Raw genomic sequence first — 21,188 nt, forward strand, 5'->3', positions numbered from 1 at the left:
TTTCTTCATAGTTTGCGTTGTTTGCAGTCATGTGTGTAGCTGACATTTACTGAGCCCTTACTATGTTCTAGCACTGTTCGACATACATTAGTTCATTTCAAACCACCCCTGACTCCTCTTTTCTCTCATGCCCACATCCTGTCAGGTAATCCTTTGGCTCTATCTTCAAAATATAACCCATTCCTCTAAAACTAAAAATGGACTCCTGAAGGGTCTAACAATTGCATTTATCTCAGAGAAATGAAGAGTTATTTTTTTAAAGGTTTTATTTATTTATTTGAGAGAGAAAGAGAGCATGAGAAGAGGGAGGTCGGCAGAAGCCACAGCCTCCTTGCCCAGTAGGGAGCCCGATGCGGGACTCAATCCCAGGACTCCAAGATTACGACCTGAGCCAAAGGCAGTCACCCAACCAACTGAGCCACCCAGCTGCCCTGAAGAGTTATTTTTATGGAGGAACTTATACACGAAGGTTCAGAGCAACTTTTGTTTGTAGTGGTCCAGACTGTCCACATGCCCTTCAAAAGACGAGTGGACAAATTGTGGTGATGAAGGATAGTTGGAAGAAAGGCAGGCAGGGACACGGGGGGGGGGGGCACTGCCCTAAGAGGAAACCACCCTTAAGAGGATTTTTCAGCACCCTGGGAGGAGCCCTCCCCTCTTTCCCACATGGTAGATAGATGACAAAAACCTGATTGGATGACAGGCACAGGGAGGGTTAATCAGATTAAAACATCCCTGTAGGGGCACCTGGGTGGCTCAGTGGGTTAAGCCTCTGCCTTCGGCTCACATCAGGATGCAGGGTCCTGGGATCCAGCCCTGAATTGGGCTCTCTGCTTAGCAGGGAGCCTGCTTCCCCCCGCCCCTTCCTGCCTCTGTGCCTACTTGTGATTGATCTCTCTCTGTCAAATAAATAAAATCTTTAAAAAATAAAATAACAGGGGCGCCTGGGTGGCTCAGTGGATTAAGCCGCTGCCTTCGGCTCAAGTCATGATCTCGGGGTCCTGGGATCGAGTCCCGCATCGGGCTCTCTGCTCAGCAGGGAGCCTGCTTCCCTCTCTCTCTCTGCCTGCCTCTCCGTCTACTTGTGATTTCTCTCTGTCAAATAAATAAATAAAATCTTTAAAAAATAATAATAAAATAAAACAACAAAAGACAGTCCTTTAATGAGCACATAAAAACCCTAGACTTAGAACCTCCAGCGGCAGCCCTCTGTGGTCCCCTCCCTTTTTGGGAGCTTTATATTCTAGCATTCAATAAACTTTACTATTGCGCAATAAATGTTGCTTTGCTGCTCACTACCCTGTCTGGTCTACCCCTTCATTTTTTGAAGCGGGGTGACCAAGGACCGCGGGCACTGAAGGAAAAGAAATCCTATAACTTTGGTACATCCAGATCACGGGGACTTTTCAATAATGAAGAAGAAGAAATTGCTGGTGTAAGCAACAACTTGGATGAACCTCCAGGGAATTATGCTTAGTGAGGCTAACCACAGGGGGATGCACACTGTATGATTCCATTTATATAACAATTGTGAATAACATAATTATGGAGCTAGAATTACAGACTGCAGGGTGTTAGGTTAGGTGTGGGATGGGAGGGGTGTGGCTATCAAGGGGTAACATGAGGGATCTCATGGTAATAGTGTAAGTATCTTGATTGCTTCCGTGGTTACTCCAGGCTACACACTGACAAAGTTGTATAGAGCTACACACAAACATATACACAAATGAATGAATATATAACTAGTGAAATTTAAGTAAACTGCAGATTGTGTCAGTGTCAGTTTTCTGTTTTTTTTTTTTTTAAAGATTTTATTTATTTATTTGACAGAGAGAGATTACAAGTAGGCAGAGAGGCAGGCAGAGAGAGAGAGGAGGAAGCAGGCTCCCTGCTGAGCAGAGAGCCCGATGTGGGACTCGATCCCAGGACCCCGAGATCATGACCTGAGCCGAAGGCAGAGGCTTAACCCACTGAGCCACCCAGGCACCCCAGTTTTCTGGTTTTGATATTGTGCTGTGATTAAATGAGATGTTGAGGGGGTGGAAGGGGAAGAGATACTGGGGAAGCTTATTTGTACTTCCTTGTGTATTTCTTCACAAACCTCCTGTAATTCTACAATTATCTTACAGTAAATTCTAAATACACAAAGAAGAAAATCTAAGAATTGGTGCAGTGCCATGCTTTCTCATCCTCCCCCCCCTTTTTTTAGAAGATTTTGTTTATTTATTTGAGAGAAAGCCAGAGAGAGAGCAAGTGCATTAGTGGGGTGAGGGGCAGAGGGGAAGCAGACACTCCCACTGAGCAGGGACCATGACCTGGGGCTCAATCCCGGGACCCGAGCTGAAGGCAGAAGCCTAGCCCATAAAGCCACCTAGGCGCCCTACTTTTTCATTATTTTTTTTTTAATATTTTATTTATTTTATTTGACAGAGAGTGAGATCACAAGTAGGCAGAGAGGCAGGCAGAGACAGAGGGGGAAGCAGGCTCCCCACTGAGCAGAGAGCCTGATGCGGGGCTCGATCCCAGGACCCTGAGATCATGACCTGAGCCGAAGGCAGCGGCTTAATCCACCGAGCCACCCAGGTGCCCCTACTTTTTCATTTTTTAAAAAAGATCACATATAACACTTCACTTACTACTTAAACAAACTGTAGCAGTAAATGTTTCTTGAATTGTTGCAAATAATTAGGGGAAGGATAGGGAGGAGAATGAGTATGTGATCCAGTAAGAGTGGGAAATAGTGATGTCATTGACCAAAATGGAAACAGAGCCCCTGTGGAAAAAAGGGAGACAGAGAGAGCATTTAATGAACATTTTCTGAAACACTGAATGTATCCATCTTGTTCATCCCTGAACATTAAAGAGGGCTGTTTCTAACATAGTCTTAGGAACTCAGTACTTTTTTTTTTTTAATGAATAAATTCATTCCCCAAATCGATTTTTTAATGAATAAATTCACGGAAAGTCAGCATGTGTGAACTTCAGGGCTTCTGATAACTTGTGAATTAAAAATTTTCATTAGTTCAATTAAAGAATAATGATATTCCTCATTTCTTTTTTTTTTTTTAAGATTTTATTTATTTATTTGACAGACAAAGATCACAAGTAGGCAGAGAGGCAGGCAGAGAGACAGAGGAGGAAGCAGGCTCCCTGCTGAACAGAGAGCACAATGTGGGGCTCCATCCCAGGACCCTGAGATCACGACCCGAGCCGAAGGCAGAGGATTTAACCACTGAGCCACCCAGGCACCCCAAGAATTATTATATTCCTCATTTCTAACTCTAAACTAAATGCTCCAAGGGGCACCTGGGTGGCTCAGTCAGTTACATGTCTGACTCTGGATTTCAGCTCAGGTCATGATCTCTGGTGGGGTTGTGAGATTGAGCCCTGCATCTGGGCTGGGCATGGAGCCTGCTTAAGATTCTGTCTCCTTCTGTCCCTACCTGCTCCTGCTCTCGCTCTTTCTCACAAATAAATAAATCTTTAAAAAAACCCACAAAAAACTAAATGCTCCTATTTAGCAAGAGTTTGGGAGATCAAGCGCCATGGAGCTATTCGTACTCCCTTTCTACATCATCCAAACAAGGGGTGAAGCACTTGTGGGTACAAAAAAAGGCCAGAGTCACAAAGACTCAGGAAAACAAAGCACTCTTATCTCATTGTATTTTGATCTTCCGATTTGTCTCCACCTTCTAGACTACAAACTCCCTTAAGGCAAGAAATGTGTAGGCCCAGCTGAGATCTAGAAAATAAACCTTTATTGAAGGGACCCTAAATTAGACAAAATTCCTGCCCCAAGGCGTTGATAATCTAGTAGGAAAGGAATGACACATATAATAGAACATTTTTGTTTTAACCTCGGTCCTGCTGGACCTGCCAGATGGGGAAGGAATACAGAATACTTGAAGACTGTTTATAAGCATGGCCCAAGCTTGTCAGGTAAAGCAATGCGCAGATTAGTTTTGTTGGAGAGAAGATCCTATTTCACTGAACTGTGGGTCATAACATTACGCCCAAAGAAGCCAGAACAACAACAAAAAGTACACACTGTATGATTCCATTATATAAATCCCTGAAATATGCAAACTAATCTATATTGACAGAAGGCAGATCCGTGACTGCTAAGGGATGGGAATGGGGAGGAACAGGATGGAGCGATTATGAAGGAAGGGACGAAACTGGGGGGTGATGAACACGTTCACTATCTTGATCATGGTGATTTGGGAGTGTATACCCATGTCGACACTTGTGAAATTGCACATTTAAATATGTGACGGTTCTTGTACATCAGTTATTCCTCGATAAAGCTGTGTTTAAAAAAGGGCTGCGATAGAGCCAGGTAATAGAGGGTCAGACTGACAAACTTCTTCCTTTGGGAGCAGAAAGCTCTTATGCGGAAAAACAAGTTAGTAACCTAACGCTGTTAGTCAAACCCGGGCTTAGCGAAGGAAAACAACAAGCAGAGAGGCTGTTATGAGGCCCGGGGACAATCCGCAGCCTTTTGGTTAGGGCGGGTGGTGTATGCGTTGTCTGTGGGGGACGTCTCTGGAAGGAAAGGTTGGAGCCCACAGTTAAATGTGGGAGAATTTTTTTCTGGCAGAAACAGAGGAAGTTGGAGGAAGAACGTGATCTGGGGTGAGAAGATGATGTGGCACTTCGGACGAGGAGAGTAAGACTTCTCGCTAACGCACGGAGACGAGGCTGGGAAACGCCGCAGGACAGCGTAGGCAGGGGCCAGGCCCCGTTGGTGTAGCGGACGGCGGCCAGGCCCGGCTAGCGGAGATGAGACCACGCCGCAACTGCAGGCTGGATCCCAGAGGCCCGGAAACTTAAACCTTCACTATAGCTCCCTCGAGTTCCATTCCCGGGGGGCTGGGGGGGCGGACACATGTCGGTGCGAGGCCCGCCCAGGTAGCCAATGGAGACCCTGAGTAATCACCCGACCCTCCACGGGAAACCCGGAGCGGTAGGCGGAGGCGCCCGTGCCCGGGGCGTGCGCGCGGCACGGAGGGAGGTGGCCTGGATGGGAGGGAGCGCGCGCCCTTCACGTGACCCAGCCCGCGGGCGGCGACGCACACGACGCGCCCCTCACGTGGTCTGTCTCCAGGCCCGTCGCCGGCGGAGGCGGGCGCGGGCGCGTCCCTGTGGCCAGTCACCCGGAGGAGTTGGTCGCACAATTATGAAAGACTCAGCTTCTGCTGCTAGCGCCGGAGCTGAGTTAGTTCTGAGAAGGTTTCCCTGGGCTGTCCTTGTCCGGCGGCCTCTGCTGCCGCCTTCGGAGACGCTTCCCAATAGATGGCTACAGGCCGCGGAGGAGGAGGAGGTGGAGTTGCTGCCCTTCCGGAGTCCGCCCCGTGAGGAGAATGGTACTGGACCCACGCAGGCCCCGGCGGGGGAATGGCCCTGAGGGGTGGCTGGCAGGGAAGGGGGTTGGACCTGACTGGCAAGTGTGCGTCCGGAGCCGTGCTTTCTGGGGCGAAGGAGCCCGGAATTGCTTTGAGGCTTCCGGACTTGCCCTGGCGGGACGGGAGTGCGGTTCGTTCGGGGGTGAGGGGCAGGAAGCAGGTAGCAAATCTGGCACGACAGCTGGCCGCGGGAATGCCCCGAGCGGGGACCTGGCTCCAGCGAGGGGCCCCTCGAGGCGGCAGAGGCGCGAGCCAGGGAGTACCTGCTAGAGCCGAGCGGCCGCAGCGCGCCAGACGCAGCGCTCAGCCTCCAAGCTCCGCATCTCCCGGGAGCGCGTTCCTCCTGGCGCCAGTTGCTGGCAGATAAGGGAGCCAAATGCTCTGCTCAAGTTCGGCTTGGAAAGGGAAGGAGGGCTGGGAGGAAACACAAAAGGGATAGAGGACACGGGATTGGAGCTGTGCCGTATTTGCTTGCGCAGCGGATACTCCACAGGTACGTTTTCCGTCTGGAGCCAAAGAGGAGGGATTTGACGATATTGGTGGCAGATCTGGTTTCCAGTTTTCCTTAGCAAGAATTAAGGATTTTTATTGGGACGCTGCTGTAGGTACCGAGGCGACGTGTTACTGGTATTTATGTCGAACTTTCTCATCCGTTGCCCTAGAGAGGGGTTTTAAACCTACCATATACAGTGGAGATGGATTCGGTGCATTGCAGCTTTTGATGGAGCTTTTTGTTGTTATTGTTAAGGCCAGGAATCCGATTGGAAGTTTACAAAGAAAGTAATTGAGATCAGGAACTTGAAGAGCAAAGTACTTGATAGGTTTCATGCAAACGTCTCTCCCTCTGCTGGAGTCTGGCAGGGTTTACTTTTCTCCAGAAGTTAATTCAAGTGCCATACAAAAGTGAAACCACGAATATTGTTATACTCTGAATAAGTAGTGCACCTTACACTATTTTCCACCTTCTGTGGTAATGTAAAGTCAACAAAAGCATCATTTTACTTTTTTCCTTAATTTAAAAAATAGGGTTACTGACACCAGATTTTTAAATTAATTAAATGGGTGTTAAGAGAATCTATTTTGGAGGGAAAAGTTGAACCATAGTGCCTGTTGTTGTTTTTTTTAAAGATTGTATTTATTTATTTGACAGACAGATCACAATTAGGCAGAGAGGCAGGCACAGAGAGAGGCGGAAGCAGGCTCACTGCTGAGTGGAGAGCTCGATGTGGGGCTCTCCCAGGACCCTGTGACCATGACCTGAGACAAAGGCAGAGGCTTAACCCACTGAGCCACCCAGGCGCCCCCCATAGTGCCTTTTTAATGGAAAAAGCAAACCATTAATACTGACTCTTCAGTTATGTGTATAGATTTTTTTTTTTGATGGTAAATAGGATAAATCTGAGTACACCCATTTCACTATTTTTTTTTAAAGATTTTATTTATTTATTTGACAGACAGAGATCACAAGTAGGCAGAGAGGCAGGCAGAGAGAGAGAGGAGGAAGCAGGCTCCCTGCTGAGCAGAGAGCCCGATGTGGGACTCAATCCCAGGACCCTGAGATCATGACCTGAGCCGAAGGCAGAGGCTTAACCCACTGAGCCACCCAGGCCCCCCCCCCATTTCACTATTTTGAAAAACGTTTTTAGATACTTTAGAAAATGGAAATCAAGATGATTCATCATCTTCAAACCAGATAGCTTTATTTCTAATGACTTTCTAGTGAAAGTCTATAATTTCTTAGTCTTACCTCAGATGCTCTCCTTAAATTCAGCCTCTTAATGTCTTTTTCATACCTGCCTTGAAACCCAACCTTCAAAAATTAAGATGTGGTGTGAATTTCTCCTGTTTCTGCTGTCTTTTCATTTATGTCCAGGCTTTTTTGGTGGCAGATGCCCCTCTCCCCCCAACTTAAGCTTATATACATAAGTTGTGCACTGTCTGTGGCACATAATATTAACTCAGTGTTGATTGTACATGCATACAGTCCTGTTGATTCTCCAGGGAGAAATTCTCATTGTAAAATTTGAAATTGAGGGTCATTGCTTGAGTCCTGATTCCTGCTGTGTAGTTTTTTTCCCCTTCTTTACAATTTCCAATTAAACCATAGTGGAAACTTAAAACTGAAAACTGAGGTTGTCCAATAATGATAATTTGTTGAGCCTCCTCAAATTTTAGTCAAAGTGTGACCTAAAAGTTCAATGAAGTGCGTCCTATCTACACTACAGATCTTATTGTAAACTATTGAAGTATTTGATTCTGGGAGCCACCTGGGTGGCTCAGCTGGTTAAGCATCTGACTTTTGGTTTTGGCTCAGGGTCCTGGGATGGAGCCCTATGTCAGGCTCCCCACTCAGTGGAGAGTCTGCTTGTCTCCTTCTCTCTGTCCTTCCCCCAGCTTGAGCACTTGGCACGCTAGATCTTTCTCTCTCCCTCAAATCAGAATAAATCTTCAAAAAAATAAAGTATTTGCTTCTGGTAACCAGTTTTTTCTTTGACACTAAAAGAAAGCATACAAAATTTTCCTGCATTTAAAAAAAAAAAAACATTTAAGCAGCCAGCCAACCAAAAAAACACAAAACAAAACAAACAAGATACCAAAAACAGTTAAAAACTGGAGTGGAATCAAGTTTTATACAAAATTGCCCACCATGGCTACAGAAATATTTGTTTTTAGTATTTGGTAATTGGTTATTTAGTGTTTAATATATTCTTTTTTAAAAGATGTTATTTATTTGTCAAAGAGGGAGAGAGCACAAATGGGAAGCAGCAGATAAAAGAAGTAGGCTCCCCACTGAGTAAGGAGCCTGAAACTCAATCCCAGGACCCTGGGATCATGACCTGAGTTGAAAGCAGATGATTAACTAACTGAGCCCCCCAGGCATCCCAGTTATTCATATATTCTAAGCACTGTGATAGGCACTGGCGTGCCATGTGTTAGACAAGTTTTCCGCTTTCAGACAGCTTATGTTCTAGTTATTTATAAAAGATCTAGTTGTTGTTAGTGGAAGATGCATGCATCATAAAACAAAAATTTAGCGTCTACTCTATTGCAGACACTGAGGTACTTAATAGTTTTGAAAGGCAGTACAGATAGGCAAAAGCCAGAAGGGTGATATGATACTATTGCATAGATTACTTTGAAAATATGGGGTAATAAAGGAGAGAAAGGAAAGTCTGGGTGAGTTTGCACAAAAGTTGATGGTAAAGGGGAGTCTTACAGAGTTGATAGGAATTGGAATTAACCTGGAAATAGGGGCATTGAGTTGGTGGTTTTAGTCCAAGGAAACAGAGCTTTAGAAGAGAAGAACATCACTAGTTTATTCTGGGAACTACTGTACATGTACTTTAAGCAGTTTGAAATGAGTGGAGTATGGGATGATATTGGGTACTGGTGGAAATGTTTTAGAGACAAAGACCAGATTCCTTTTTCTTTTTTTAAGATTTATTTGTGTATGGGGAGCCTGGGTGGCTCTTTCGTTAAGCTTCTGCCTTAGGCTCAGGGTCTGGTTCGCTGTTTGGTGGGAAGCCTGCTTCTCCCTCTCTCACTCCCCCTGCTTGTGTTCCCTCTCTCACTGTGTCTCTCTCTGTCAAATAAGTAAATAAAATCTTAAAAAGAAAAGATTTATTTATTTTAAAGAGAGAGCATGTGTGAGTAGGGGTGGGGGACAGAGGGAGAGGGAGAGAATCTCAAACAAAATACCCTGCTGAAGACAGACTCTGAGGCAGGGTTCAATCTCAAAACCCTAAGATCATGACCTGAGCCAAAACCAAGAGTTGGACCCTCAACTGACTGAGCTGCTCAGGTGCCCCAAGGACCATATTTCTGAGGACAATGAATGTCATAAAAGTTTGGATTTCATACTGGAGATGTTGGGGATCCACTTAAGGAAACAATATGGGGGTGAGTGGAGTGTGTTTAAATTGGAAAAAGAGACCCATAAAGGAGAAGGCTATAGCAAGACTGACCAAGTGTCAAGGTCTTGAAACAAAGTAGTAGTGGAAGGAGGAACAAATTGAGATGTTTAGGATTTAGAATATTTAGAACTTGGTTACTTGGTTACTTTTGTGTTCTCTAAAGTATGTGTGTGTGTATTGGCAAATGTCAGTAATAAAAACCAGACATAAAATGAAAACATGTTTTACTTGAAGTCATTACTTAAAATATGCAAATGTAATTCTTAAAGGCAATACTTAAAATGTACATTTTTTTTTTAAGATTTTTTTTTTATTTGGCAGAGAGCAGGAGAGTACAAACCGGGGAGCAGCAGGAGAGGGGAAGCAGGCCCTCTGGTGAGCAGGGAGCCTGATAAAAGCGAGGGGCTCAGTCCCAGGACCCTGGGATTATGACTGGAGCCGAAGGCAGTCGCTTAACCAATCAAGCCACCTCAGGTGCCCCTGGTTTTGATTTTTTTTTTTTTTAAGATTTTATTTATTGATTTGACACAGAGAGAGAGATCACAAGCAGGCAGAGAGGCAGGCAGAGAGAGAGCGTGGGGGGGGCTCGATCCCAGGATCCTGAGAGTATGACCTGAGCCTAAGGCAGAGGATTAATCCGCTGAGCCACCCAGGTGCCCCCTGGTTTTTATTTTTAAATGAAGGTCTACTGAGGCTTAAGCAGTTGCAAAAGTTTGAGAGTTCCACCAATCAGATGTTTTTGGTCTAGTGCTCTGATATTCTCTTTATCCTTCTAATAGAGGAGATTTCATACATAAAGAAATATAATAGAATGATTCACCATACATCCATGATCAGTTTTGACAGTTTGAAATGTTTATTTTGTGTCTTCTATTACTTCCCCCATTCCTTCTCTTTTTTTTCCCCCATTCCTTCTCAAATGGATAACTTAAAAGCAAATCTCAGACATTTTATATCTGTAAATACTTCATTGTGTATATCTCTAAATATGATTCGTAATACATCCACATTACTATTAGCACGCTTGAAAAATTAGTAATTCTTTAATATTATTAAATATTTGGCCTATTTCCCTGATTGTTTCATGTTTTTCTTCTTTTGGTTTGTTTATTTAAATCAGCATCTGAAGAATTCCATACAGCATCTGGTTGATAAATAAGTGTTTCATTCTGTAGCAGCCCCCTTTTTTGTGTGTGTGTGTGTCACTTACCATTTATTTAGTGAGAAAAATCCAGATCATTTGTTCTATAGAATTTCCCACAGTTTAGATTCTGTTGGATGCATCCGTATCGTGTGATGTAACTTGTTTCTCCTCTATTTCCTGTGGTTAATCTGGGGATTTGATCAGATTGTAGTATGATATTTTGGCAAGAGTACTTCACAGGTTGTGCTATGTATCTTGTATTGCATCACAAGAAGCACATGCTTTCTGTTTTTTTTTTGTTGTTGTTGTTGTTGTTGTTGTTGTGATGTTAGGATTGACCAGTGGGTTTGCTGTTGTTAGCTGCCTGATCTTTCAGTGGTAAAGTTCTTCATTAGACGTTTACATAATAGTTTTAGTAGTAGCCATTGATGATTATTGCCATTGATCTGTTATTTCATTCTAGGTTTCTCTTTCCCTTATTTTATTTTTTTAGAGGTAGTAGGGGAGGGGCAGGGTGAGAGGGAGAGAGAGAATCTCAAGCAGGCTCCATACCCTGTGCAGAACCCACGTGGATCCTGAGATTACAACCTGAGTAGAAGTCAAGAGTCCAGTGTTTAACTGACCGAGCCACCCTATGCCCGTCCCCTTATTTTTTTGAGAAACCGTTCAGTATATGATAAATTTTACAGTCTTTTTTTTTTTTTAAGTGACTCCGCCTTAAGTGCCTGGTTTTTGTTTGTTTGTTTTTATTTTTTATTTATTTATTTATTTTTTTAAAGATTTAATTTATTTATTTGACAGAGAGAAATCACAAGTAGATGGAGAGGCAGGCAGAGAGAGAGAGAGGGAAGCAGGCTCCTTGTTGAGCAGAGAGCCCGACGCGGGACTCGATCCCAGGACCCTGAGATCATGACCCGAGCCGAAGGCAGCGGCTTAACCCACCGAGCCACCCAGGCGTCCCTGTTTGTTTGTTTTTAAAGATTTATTTATGAGAGAGAGAGCAAGAGCACTAATGCTTGAGTTGGGGGCAGGAGCAGAGGGAAGGGGAGAGAATCTTAAGACTCCATGCTGAGTGCAGAGCCCTATGTGGGGCTGGTTCCCACGACTCTGAGATCATGACCTGACCTGAGCTGAAACACCGAGTACTACGCTTAAATGACTGAGCCATCCAGGCTATTAAGTGCCTTTTTAAAGCTTGGTATCTAGATGTACCCAAATACAGAAAAATAGAGATTAATTTAGTGTGAGTATTATTTGGCTATCTGTGGGTCTTGATATGAGTTACTTATTTGAGTTGATAAAAAATAACTTAGATATATATCACTTTTAGAAGGAGTTTTGCAATTACTAGATTAGTTTGAATATGAATGAAAATTTGACTTGGAAATTTGATATTTGTAAGTTTTATATATATGGACTTTTGTAAAAATCAATATTAGGTTTTTGGAGATTTATTCATCTTAATAATACATGTGAACTCTAGTTTACTCCTGTTATTTTGTTTTTATTTATTTTTCTTTGTCTTTATTTCCATTCAAAGTAAACAGTTTACTTCTCTGCACAACAGTCTTGCCATGCGTACTTAGTTCGCCTCTTCTAACTGCTATATATTATATGGATATACTGTTGTCCATTTTACTGTTAATTAGGCAGTTTGATTATTTCCAGTTTTTTACATACAATGATAAAGCATTCTTGTATGTATCATCTTATGTACAAATGTGAGAATTTTTCTAGGATACATATATATTAGAAGTGGAATTATAAATCATAAGATAGGTGCATCTTCAATTTTATAGATATTGCTAAAGTGTTGACCAGAGTAGTTGTGTGGTTTATATTTCCTGTAAAGTATATGAGGGTTCCTACTTCTTTCAATATCTTTGCCACACTTCATTGATTGGGTTCTTTTATTTTGCTGGACTCATGAATATGAAATAGTTCCCCATTGTTTTAATTTGCATGTCACCACTAATACCTGAGTATTTCAGTTTATGGGTTTTTGGCGGTGGTTCCTTCCTCTCTTGTGAATTGCCTATTTATAATCTTTTCTCAGTTTTCTATTGGATTATCTTTTTCTTATTTATTTGCTTGTAGAAGTTCTTTAGGTATCCTGAAAACTTTGGGGGAGAGTGGTTTATGAGCTGCAAATATCTTCTCCAGCCTGTAGCTTTTTAATTTTTCACTTGGTTAATGGTATTTATTTTTAGCTGTTGATGTTACATTGCTTTTTAATTTAGTGTAATCATTTATCAGTATTTTCTTGTTTTTTTAAAGTTTTATTTTAGTAATTTCCACACCCATTGTGGGGCTTGAACTCAACCCCAGCTGAGCCAGCTTGTGTCCCATCATTGTTTGCTTTATAGTATATGCCTCGTGGGTCACTCTGTTAAGTGTCAGATTCTTGATTTCCCTCAGGTCATGATTTTGGGGTTTTGAGATCGGCTCCTTGTTGGTCTCTGTGCTGGGCGTGACGCCTGCTTAAGATTCTCTTTCTTTCTTTCCCTCTACCCCTCCTGCCCATTTGCTGTATCTAAATAAATAAATAAATAAATAAATAAATAAAAATCTTGAAATAAAAGTTTCTTTCTAGTGCTAACATTCTGTGTTTGTATTTAGTTTTTACTTCACTTGAAGCATTTAAGTTTAGGAATTTTTAGGGGCGCCTGGGTGGCTCAGTGGGTTAAGCCGCTGCCTTCGGCTCAGGTCATGATCTCAGGGTTCTGGGATCGAGTCCCGCATTGGCCTCTCTGCTCAGCAGGGGGCCTGCTTCCCTTCCTCTCTCTCTGCCTGCCTCTCTGCCTATTTGTGATTTCTCTCTGTCAAATAAATAAATAAAATTAAATTAAATTAAAAAAGGAATTTTTAGGTTTGTGTTTAGAGTATGCCACCTCTTGGTAAAATTCAGTAATGCAGGCGAGCAAAAGAAGTATAAATCAGAATTTATATGTTGAGAATTAAAGGCACATTTCATTGGGTATCTGATGGCAGAGCAGAAACAGAATTTCAAAAAATGCAGAAACCTATTATTGGAAAGGATTTATAACTTACCTGGGGTATGTGGCTATCAGGTGTGCGAAGCCAATCCCTAATGCAATAAATGAGGGCCGTGAAAAACAGGAATGCTGTGTGTGGGGAGAATATATTTACACTTGACAACTACACAAACAAAGTGAAAGGCAGTAAGCCTTCGAAATAAGCAGAATTGGTGAATACTTAATGTTGAGGAAGCTGTAAGAGATAGTCTTGAAACATACAAATGTAGGCACAAAATTTGGTAAAAATTTGTGAGCATCAAGAGTGATAACAATTTAAGTGACTTAGCAGACCATTTCATTAAAGTTTTGGATGGATTTGCCAATTAGAAACTACCATGGAAGATTTGAGGTTGTGAAGGGATAGTACTGGCTGTTTGTTTAGAATTAAGAATGGTAAAATGAAACTAATCTGTGAGCAAGATTTGTACTAAGACCTGAAATCCCGACAGCATTCCTGTTTTGAGTAGTTATTTATTTTATCAAAATACTCAAAAAATGAATACCTAAAGTGACTGGAGTGTCTTAGGTTGATGATGATTAGAAAAGACCATTGTTTCTGGAAAAAAGCTAGATATTTGTACTCAGAGTACTAGATTTTTTGCTCACTGGTGTTCAGGTTTTATGTGCGTGCGCGTGTGTGTAAATGTATAATGTATGTATATATATATGCTTTATTTGAATGCTTTTGGGAGTGGGTAGGGACAGCACAGAATCTGATGTGAGGCTCAATTTCATGACCCTAAGATCAGACCTGAGCCAGCCAAGAGTTGAATGCTTAACTGACTGAGCCACCCAGGCACCCCTTAAATGCTTTTTCTATTCAAATTGCTGCAAGAAAAATAACTTCATTAATGAACACCTAAAATTCTTTAATTCTTTAATTCTTCCCCTGTCACTGAAAAGCAACTATTACTTAATACAAGGATCTACTGGGATGGTAGAAGTGGGTAGAGGTATTTTAGTGTTGAAGAAACCATGTAGAAGAATATGAAGGGCGTGGAACATGCTTGTTGGATTGAATTGACTCAGAGGAACATGAAAAGATCCACGCTTTTGTGGGATTCAGAGCATGGGTTGATATACCATGCCGTGTTGGCCAAATCTGGCCAAGGCCTATTTTTTAGGACACATATATACCTGTCATTCAATTTTAGGAGTATTTCAGTGAATATATATCCAAAGTTTTGCAAACCAGCATTTAGACTTAACTGGGCCATTAGTTCATTGCTGTAGAGCAGTCATTTTGAAATCTGTTGATCTGATTCCTCCATCCCTACCCCAACCCTGTTTGAACTATTAGCTAGCATTGTTTCAGGCAGGCTGCAGCTAAGGAACAGAATAGGGGAAAAGCTAATACTAGTTAGCAGTAGTTAGTAATTAACAGTACCTTTTAGTGAGAGACAGAACTGAAAGACACCATGAGAAGAACTTGCCTTCCTTAGCCACTGGTCCCAGAAAGAAAATGAGACATGCTTGGAGTTCCTTTGAGCCAGCTGGACCTGAAGCTGAAAGTGGAGCTTGGGTCTGCAGCTGGCTACCAGCCCAGCAGAGGTAAAGAAAGGGAGAACAGATAAGGGATCTGAAGATCAGAGAGTTTTGGAACTTGCCTGGGGTCACAAAGAACGTAAGCAAGCGGCACAGCAGGGGTTTGAACCTGACACTCTGACTCAAAAGCCTCAACTCTTCAGCTACATAGCTGCAGAGAAGTGAGGAAGTATGCTCATGTTGGGACTTTGAAAAACAAAAACAAAAACAAGAAAACAATGTCTTTTAGAAGTATTTTAGCCCTTCTGTTTTTGTTTTTTCCATGTTCAGAAAATTATATATGGAACGATCACATAGGAATTCCCCCTTTAATGTATTTCTGCTCAGTGGCTTATTTAAAACATGTCATCAAGTGGTCTTGAAATACTTATTTTAAATTTTTCTTAAAAAATCAGTAGAGAGGGGCGCCTGGGTGGCTCAGTGGGTTAAGCCGCTGCCTTCGGCTCAGATCATGATCTCAGGGTCCTGGGATCGAGTCCCGCATCGGGCTCTCTGCTCAGCAGGGAGCCTGCTTCCCTCTCTCTCTCTGCCTGCCTCTCCATCTACTTGTGATTTCTCTCTGTCAAATAAATAAATAAAAATCTTAAAAAAAAAAATCAGTAGAGGTTTTGGGGCGCCTGGGTGGCTCAGTGGGTTAAGCCGCTGCCTTCGGCTCAGATAATGATCTCAGGGTCCTGGGATCGAGTCCCGCATCGGGCTCTCTGCTCAGCGGGGAGCCTGCTTCCCTCTCTCTCTCTGCCTGCCTCTCCGTCTACTTGTGATTTCTGTCAAATAAATAAATAAAATCTTTAAAAAAAAAAATCAGTAGAGGTTTTGGAGTCAGGGCAAACTATTAGCTGTGTGACTTTGAGCAGTTCACTAACTTCTATGTCTAAGTAGTCGCTGCATCTATAATCTGGGGATACTAATAGTACCCAATTTATAGAATTACTGTGAGCATATGATGAGTTAATACATATAAGATATTTAGAACAGTGCCTGACAAACACAATGTATCTACTACCTAAAGTTATCTCTTGTTACTTTTATTTTGGGCAAAGGGTTTACAAAAGATGCAATGTGAACTGTTTTTTTAGGCAGCATCTTTTATGTGATAATATGGGTAAATTATATGTGGATTGGGAACTTATATCTAGTAATAGAGGAGTCATGGCTTTGGGTTTCCCTTTGTGCAGTGACTCCTGAAACTGAACATTTCCCTTGTGGAGGACTTTGAAATCTACTACTCATTGTGTATCTTATCATCTTGCACCTAAGCTGTCTGCTGCATGGTTGATCTAGGGTCTCCCACCAAAGTGGAATAGTTGACGCTGCCTCGTGTGCAATCTGTGATCCCAGTTTGTTTTTCTGAGAGACCATGCCAAGCTTGTGGTGTTATGGGAGTCTTTATTTCGTTAGCACCTAGGAAGACACCCCGCGCGGCCCCCTTCCCCTCCCCAATTTGTACTCCTTTGACCTTCATTTGTTATACAGAGCAAATTCTAAACAACCACTTTCTGGGGTGCCTGGCTTGGCTCAGTCGAAAAGCATGTGATTCTTGATCTAGTGGTTGTAAATTGGATCCTCATGTTGGGTGTAGAGGTTACTCAAAACAAAACAATAAAACAACCACTGTCTTCAGGGAGTTTGCATTTGAAAACATATGCCTAAAGGCATTTTATGAACTTGTAACTGTAGTAGATCACTTCTGGAATATTATATCTCTGACTTACTCTAAATTAACTGTATTTTAAGGTTTTTTTCTTTATCTTCATGTTGGGTTCTCAGAATCTATAGATTGGTGTTTTTCATCAGTTCTGGGAAAGTCTTCTTATCTCTTTAAACATTGCCTTTGCCCATTCTTTCCCTTTTCTCCTTCTGGAACTCTGATTAAACATTCATTTGACCTCTTCATTCTGTTTTACATCTTCTTAACAACCCTCCCCTGCCTTTCAGACAACTTCATTTTGGTATAATGCACATATTCTAAACTTTGCCCTTTGTAAGTATATATGTTTGATTTAAAAAAAAAAAGATTTTATTTATTTTTTTGAGAGAGAGCATGAGCAGGGTGACAGGGAAGGAAGGAGAGGAAGAAGCAGGTTCCCTGGCTGAGCGTTGGGGGAGGGGAGGCTGGATCCAAGGAACCTGGCATCTGGACCTGAGCTGACAACAGACACTTAACCGGCTGGCCCACCTAGGCGTCCCTTGATGGTTCGTAATACATTTATTTAGTTTTATAGCCATCGCAATGCAGTTTTAGAACACTTCTGTCCTCTCACAAAGTTCTCTTATATTTGTTTGCAATTTATCACTGTTCTTACTTTCAGCCTCAGGTGTTTACTAAACATTGTTTCTGTGGTTTTGTCTTTTCTAGAAATTTCATGTAAGTGCAATTATGTGATCTTAGGTGCCTTACTTTTTTTACTTAATGTCTTTGAGGTGTAGCTATGTTGCATGTTATCCTTAGCTTGTCCCCCTTATTGTTATAAGTAGCTAAAGCCAACAGCACCACCCAGGCAACCCTATTTATTTTTCAAAATATTACTTTATGCTTAAGACTTAGCTAGGTTTCCATTTAGATCTTCATCTCTGTTGCATGGAAGAAAGTTGGAATCTTGGCATAGAGTTGTATGACATGTAAGATTTTGTGTATTAATGATTGTTAAAATAATTTCAAATTGTTGTATATCCAAATACACACTGAATAAACTCTTTTTATATTCTTTCAAAGGAAAAATATTACTTTATCTGATGATGAATAGACTGTAAGATGACAAGGGTGACATGAATGGATTCTGGTAAGCCAGGCAAGAAGTGATGATGGCTTGGCCTAGAATAGTAGCAGTGGAGGAGTGGGAAGTGGCTGGATTCTGGATATGTTTTGAAGGCAAGTTGTCAGGTTTTGCTCATGAGACTATTTATGAAGTCGATAAAGAGAAAATCAAGAATGTCACTAAGATTTTTGCCTTAAGAAAATAGAACTGGAGGAATAGAGTTGACATTTACTGAGATGAGGAAGACTATAAGAAATGAGTAGATGGGTTAACTCCTGTGTCTTCCACTCAGGTCATGATCCCAGAGTCCTGGGATCCAGCCCTGCATCAGGCTTTCTGCTCAGTGGGGAGCCTGCTTCCTCCTCCCTCTCTCTGCCAGCCTTTCTGCCTACTTGGGATCTCTGTCAAACAAACAAACAAATAAATAAATAAATACAATCTTAAAAAATAAATAAATAAAATCTTAAAAAGAAAAAAAAAGAAGATGCCTGTTAGACATCAAAATGAAGCTGTTGAGTGGGCAGTTGGCTATATGAATGAACATGGAGTTTAGGGAGGGATCTAGCATGGAAATACAAATTTGGGAGTCATCCAGTATATTGTGATAAACTGTATGTGAGCATTGAAAGAGTGAATGTAATTGGGGGAAAAAAGTTCAAAGTATGAATGAATATAATTGGAAAAAAAGAAGTCCAAAGATTGGGGAGAAAGAGGGGTGCCTGGGTGGCTCAGTCGGTTAAGCATCTATCTTTGACTTCGTTCATGATCTCAGGTTTGTGGGATCAAGCCCTGTGTTGTGCACCCTGTTTAGTGGGGAGCCTCCTTCTCCCTCTCCCTTTGCAGTTCTCCCTGCTTGTGTGCATACACGCTCTCTCTTTCAAATAAGTAAATAAAATATTAAAAAAAAAAAAGAAAACAGAAAAAGATTGGGAAGAAGAGTGGGGGGATCAGCAAGGGAGATTAATGGAGTGACCAGTGAAGAGAAGACCAAACTAACTGATGAAGATGTTTAAAGAAGGTTGAGAATGGCAACTTTCTTAAATGCTGCTGGATAGGTCAATGAAGATGAGCCCTGAAAATTCTAAGTTTGGATTTAGGGAAAGTCATTGGTGATCTTGTTGGAGCTTCTTATTTCTATTTTTAAAGATTTTATATATTTGAGAGAAAGAGCACACACAAGCAGAGGGAGCAGCAGAGGAAGATGGAGAAGCAGGCTCTCTACTGAGCAGGGAACCCGATGTGGGGCTCATTCCCTGGACCCTGGGCTCATGACCGAAGCCCAAGGCATATGCTGCAACTGACCCAGGCATCCCTTATTGAAACTTACTTAGAGAGAGTGGTTGATTTGAAAGCCTGACTGGAGTGAATTTTAGAAAGTGTGGAAGAAGAAAAGGGAAGAACTTCTACCAGGAATCTACTGTAGATGGAGGCAGAGTCATGGAGTGGTAGCTTGAGGGGAAGGTGGAGTCCAGCAAAAGTTTGTTGTGTTTTGTTTTTTAAAATGAGAAGAATAACATGTTGTGTGCTGATGGGAGTGAGTTAATAAAGAACAAACAAAAAAAAAATAAGGAATTGGTGGAGAATTTCCTTTAATGAGGTGTATGGGATTTAGGGCACAAGAGGAATGGTTGGACTTAAAAAGAAGTACATATAGTCACAGGAAAGAAGGCAGAATATGTGGGTATAGATACTTATGGTGGATATATATGATAGAAGCTTGTCCATGTTCTCTTCTGGTTGTTTAAATTTCTTCAGTTAAATGGGAAGTAAGTTCATCTGTTGAGAGTGAGAATGGAGAAGGAGGTTTAGGAGAGAAGGATGTAGTGTGAAATCATAGGAGAATGACAAAATGGACTAGGGATGTATAATGTGATTATTGGGCATCATTAAGAAGCATTTGAGGTTTGTGGTCCATGTTTTAAAGTGGAACTAGAGGACATTGTTCTCTTTTGTCTAGTTACATTAACAGTAAGTAAGCAGTTACGGAAAAGTTGGGCAATAAAGGTGAATCAGGGTTGGGTTTGCCAGGTGTATTCTAGAAGCAAACACGAATTTTTGGTACAGTGATTCTAGAGACAGTCCTGCTCCCCCTGCCCCCAGGTGTAGGGAAAGCAAGTTTTTCAAAGGAATACCAGATTTTAATTGGAATAGAAAGGTGGTGGAGGAATTAGGCTAAGTGAGCTCTAGTATATAGGATATTTTGCTGATACAGGGCCCTGTGTTCTAGAGGTTATCCTTTGATTTTTATAACTAGGGTATCATGGTGTAATTTGTTCCCACATGAGTGAGTCTATTTAAAGAACCATTTAGGGGACCTGGGTGGCTCAGTTGGTTAAGCTGTTGCCTTTGGCTCAGGTCTCGATCCCAAGGTTCTGGGATGAGCCCTTCATCAAAATCCTTGCTCAGCAGGGAACCTGCTTCTATCTCTACCTCTTGCTCCCCTTGCTAGTACGTGCGCACACACACTCTTGCTCTCTATGACAAATTAAAAAAAAAAAAACAAACAACTTTTTTTTCCCCCCCAAAGATTTTATTTATCTATTTGACAGAGGGAGATGCAGAGAGAGTGAGGGAACACGGGCAGGGGGAGTGGGATAGGGAGATGCAGTCTTCCCATGGAACAGAGAGCCTGATGTGGGACTCTTTCACAGGAGAGATGAATTTTGGCAGAATTTACTAGAATTAGCAAGCATTAGGGGAGTAGACTAAGGTTTATTATTGGGGTACCTGAAGGTTTTGAGAGGAACCTGCAGACCTTCACCAATCATAATATTGTCTAGAATGTCTATTCTCTCAGAGGTTTCTTTTTAGAACATTGGCTCTTCCTTTTTGGACTGTCCTGATAGTGTTGTATAGAGGATGGGTTCTGTGTTTTTTAATCTACTCTGTTTAATCTACTCTAATTTATAAAAATCTACTCTAATTTATAAAAGTTTCATCTGAGCCAGCACATAATGCTTCTTCCTTTTTAATCAGTCACAAGTAGCAGATGAGGATCCAGAGTCTGAGAGTCTAAGGATCTAGGCAGAAACTTAAATAGTGGTATAAAAAATTAATTTAAAAATACCTTTTAAATTTTAAATATTATTTCAGATTTATAGTAATTGAGGGAAATGTGTTAATCTTCAACTGTGATCTTAGATTTGCCTTATGCTGTTAATTTTTTGCATTATGAATTTGCGACTATTTGGTTATACATATTTAAGATTGTAACTACAATCTGGTGAATCAGACATTTGTAATCATGTAATAACCTACCCTATCCCTGTTGATGTTATGGTCTATTTTTCCTGATACTATTTTTCTTTTGATTAGGAGTTGCTTGGTATCTTTTTCTGTCTGTATACCATTAACCGTCCACGCCCTTATGTTGTATATACTTAAAT

The 21,188-nt window shown here is 41.7% G+C and overlaps 1 protein-coding gene across 1 annotated transcript in view; it reads left to right on the forward strand.

Moving 5' to 3' along the window:
- The first annotated feature begins 5,053 nt into the window (after positions 1-5,053).
- TRPM7 (transient receptor potential cation channel subfamily M member 7) overlaps positions 5,054-21,188 on the forward strand; it is a 112,000-nt gene continuing 95,865 nt past the window's right edge. The window contains exon 1 of the mRNA XM_082734765.1: positions 5,054-5,366. Coding sequence (XP_082590891.1) covers positions 5,364-5,366 — 3 coding nt within the window. The 5' untranslated portion in view covers positions 5,054-5,363. The remainder of the gene's footprint in view (positions 5,367-21,188) is intronic.

Source organism: Mustela nivalis (genome assembly GCF_964662115.1).
Source record: "Mustela nivalis genome assembly, chromosome: 6".
NCBI lineage: Eukaryota > Metazoa > Chordata > Mammalia > Carnivora > Mustelidae > Mustela > Mustela nivalis.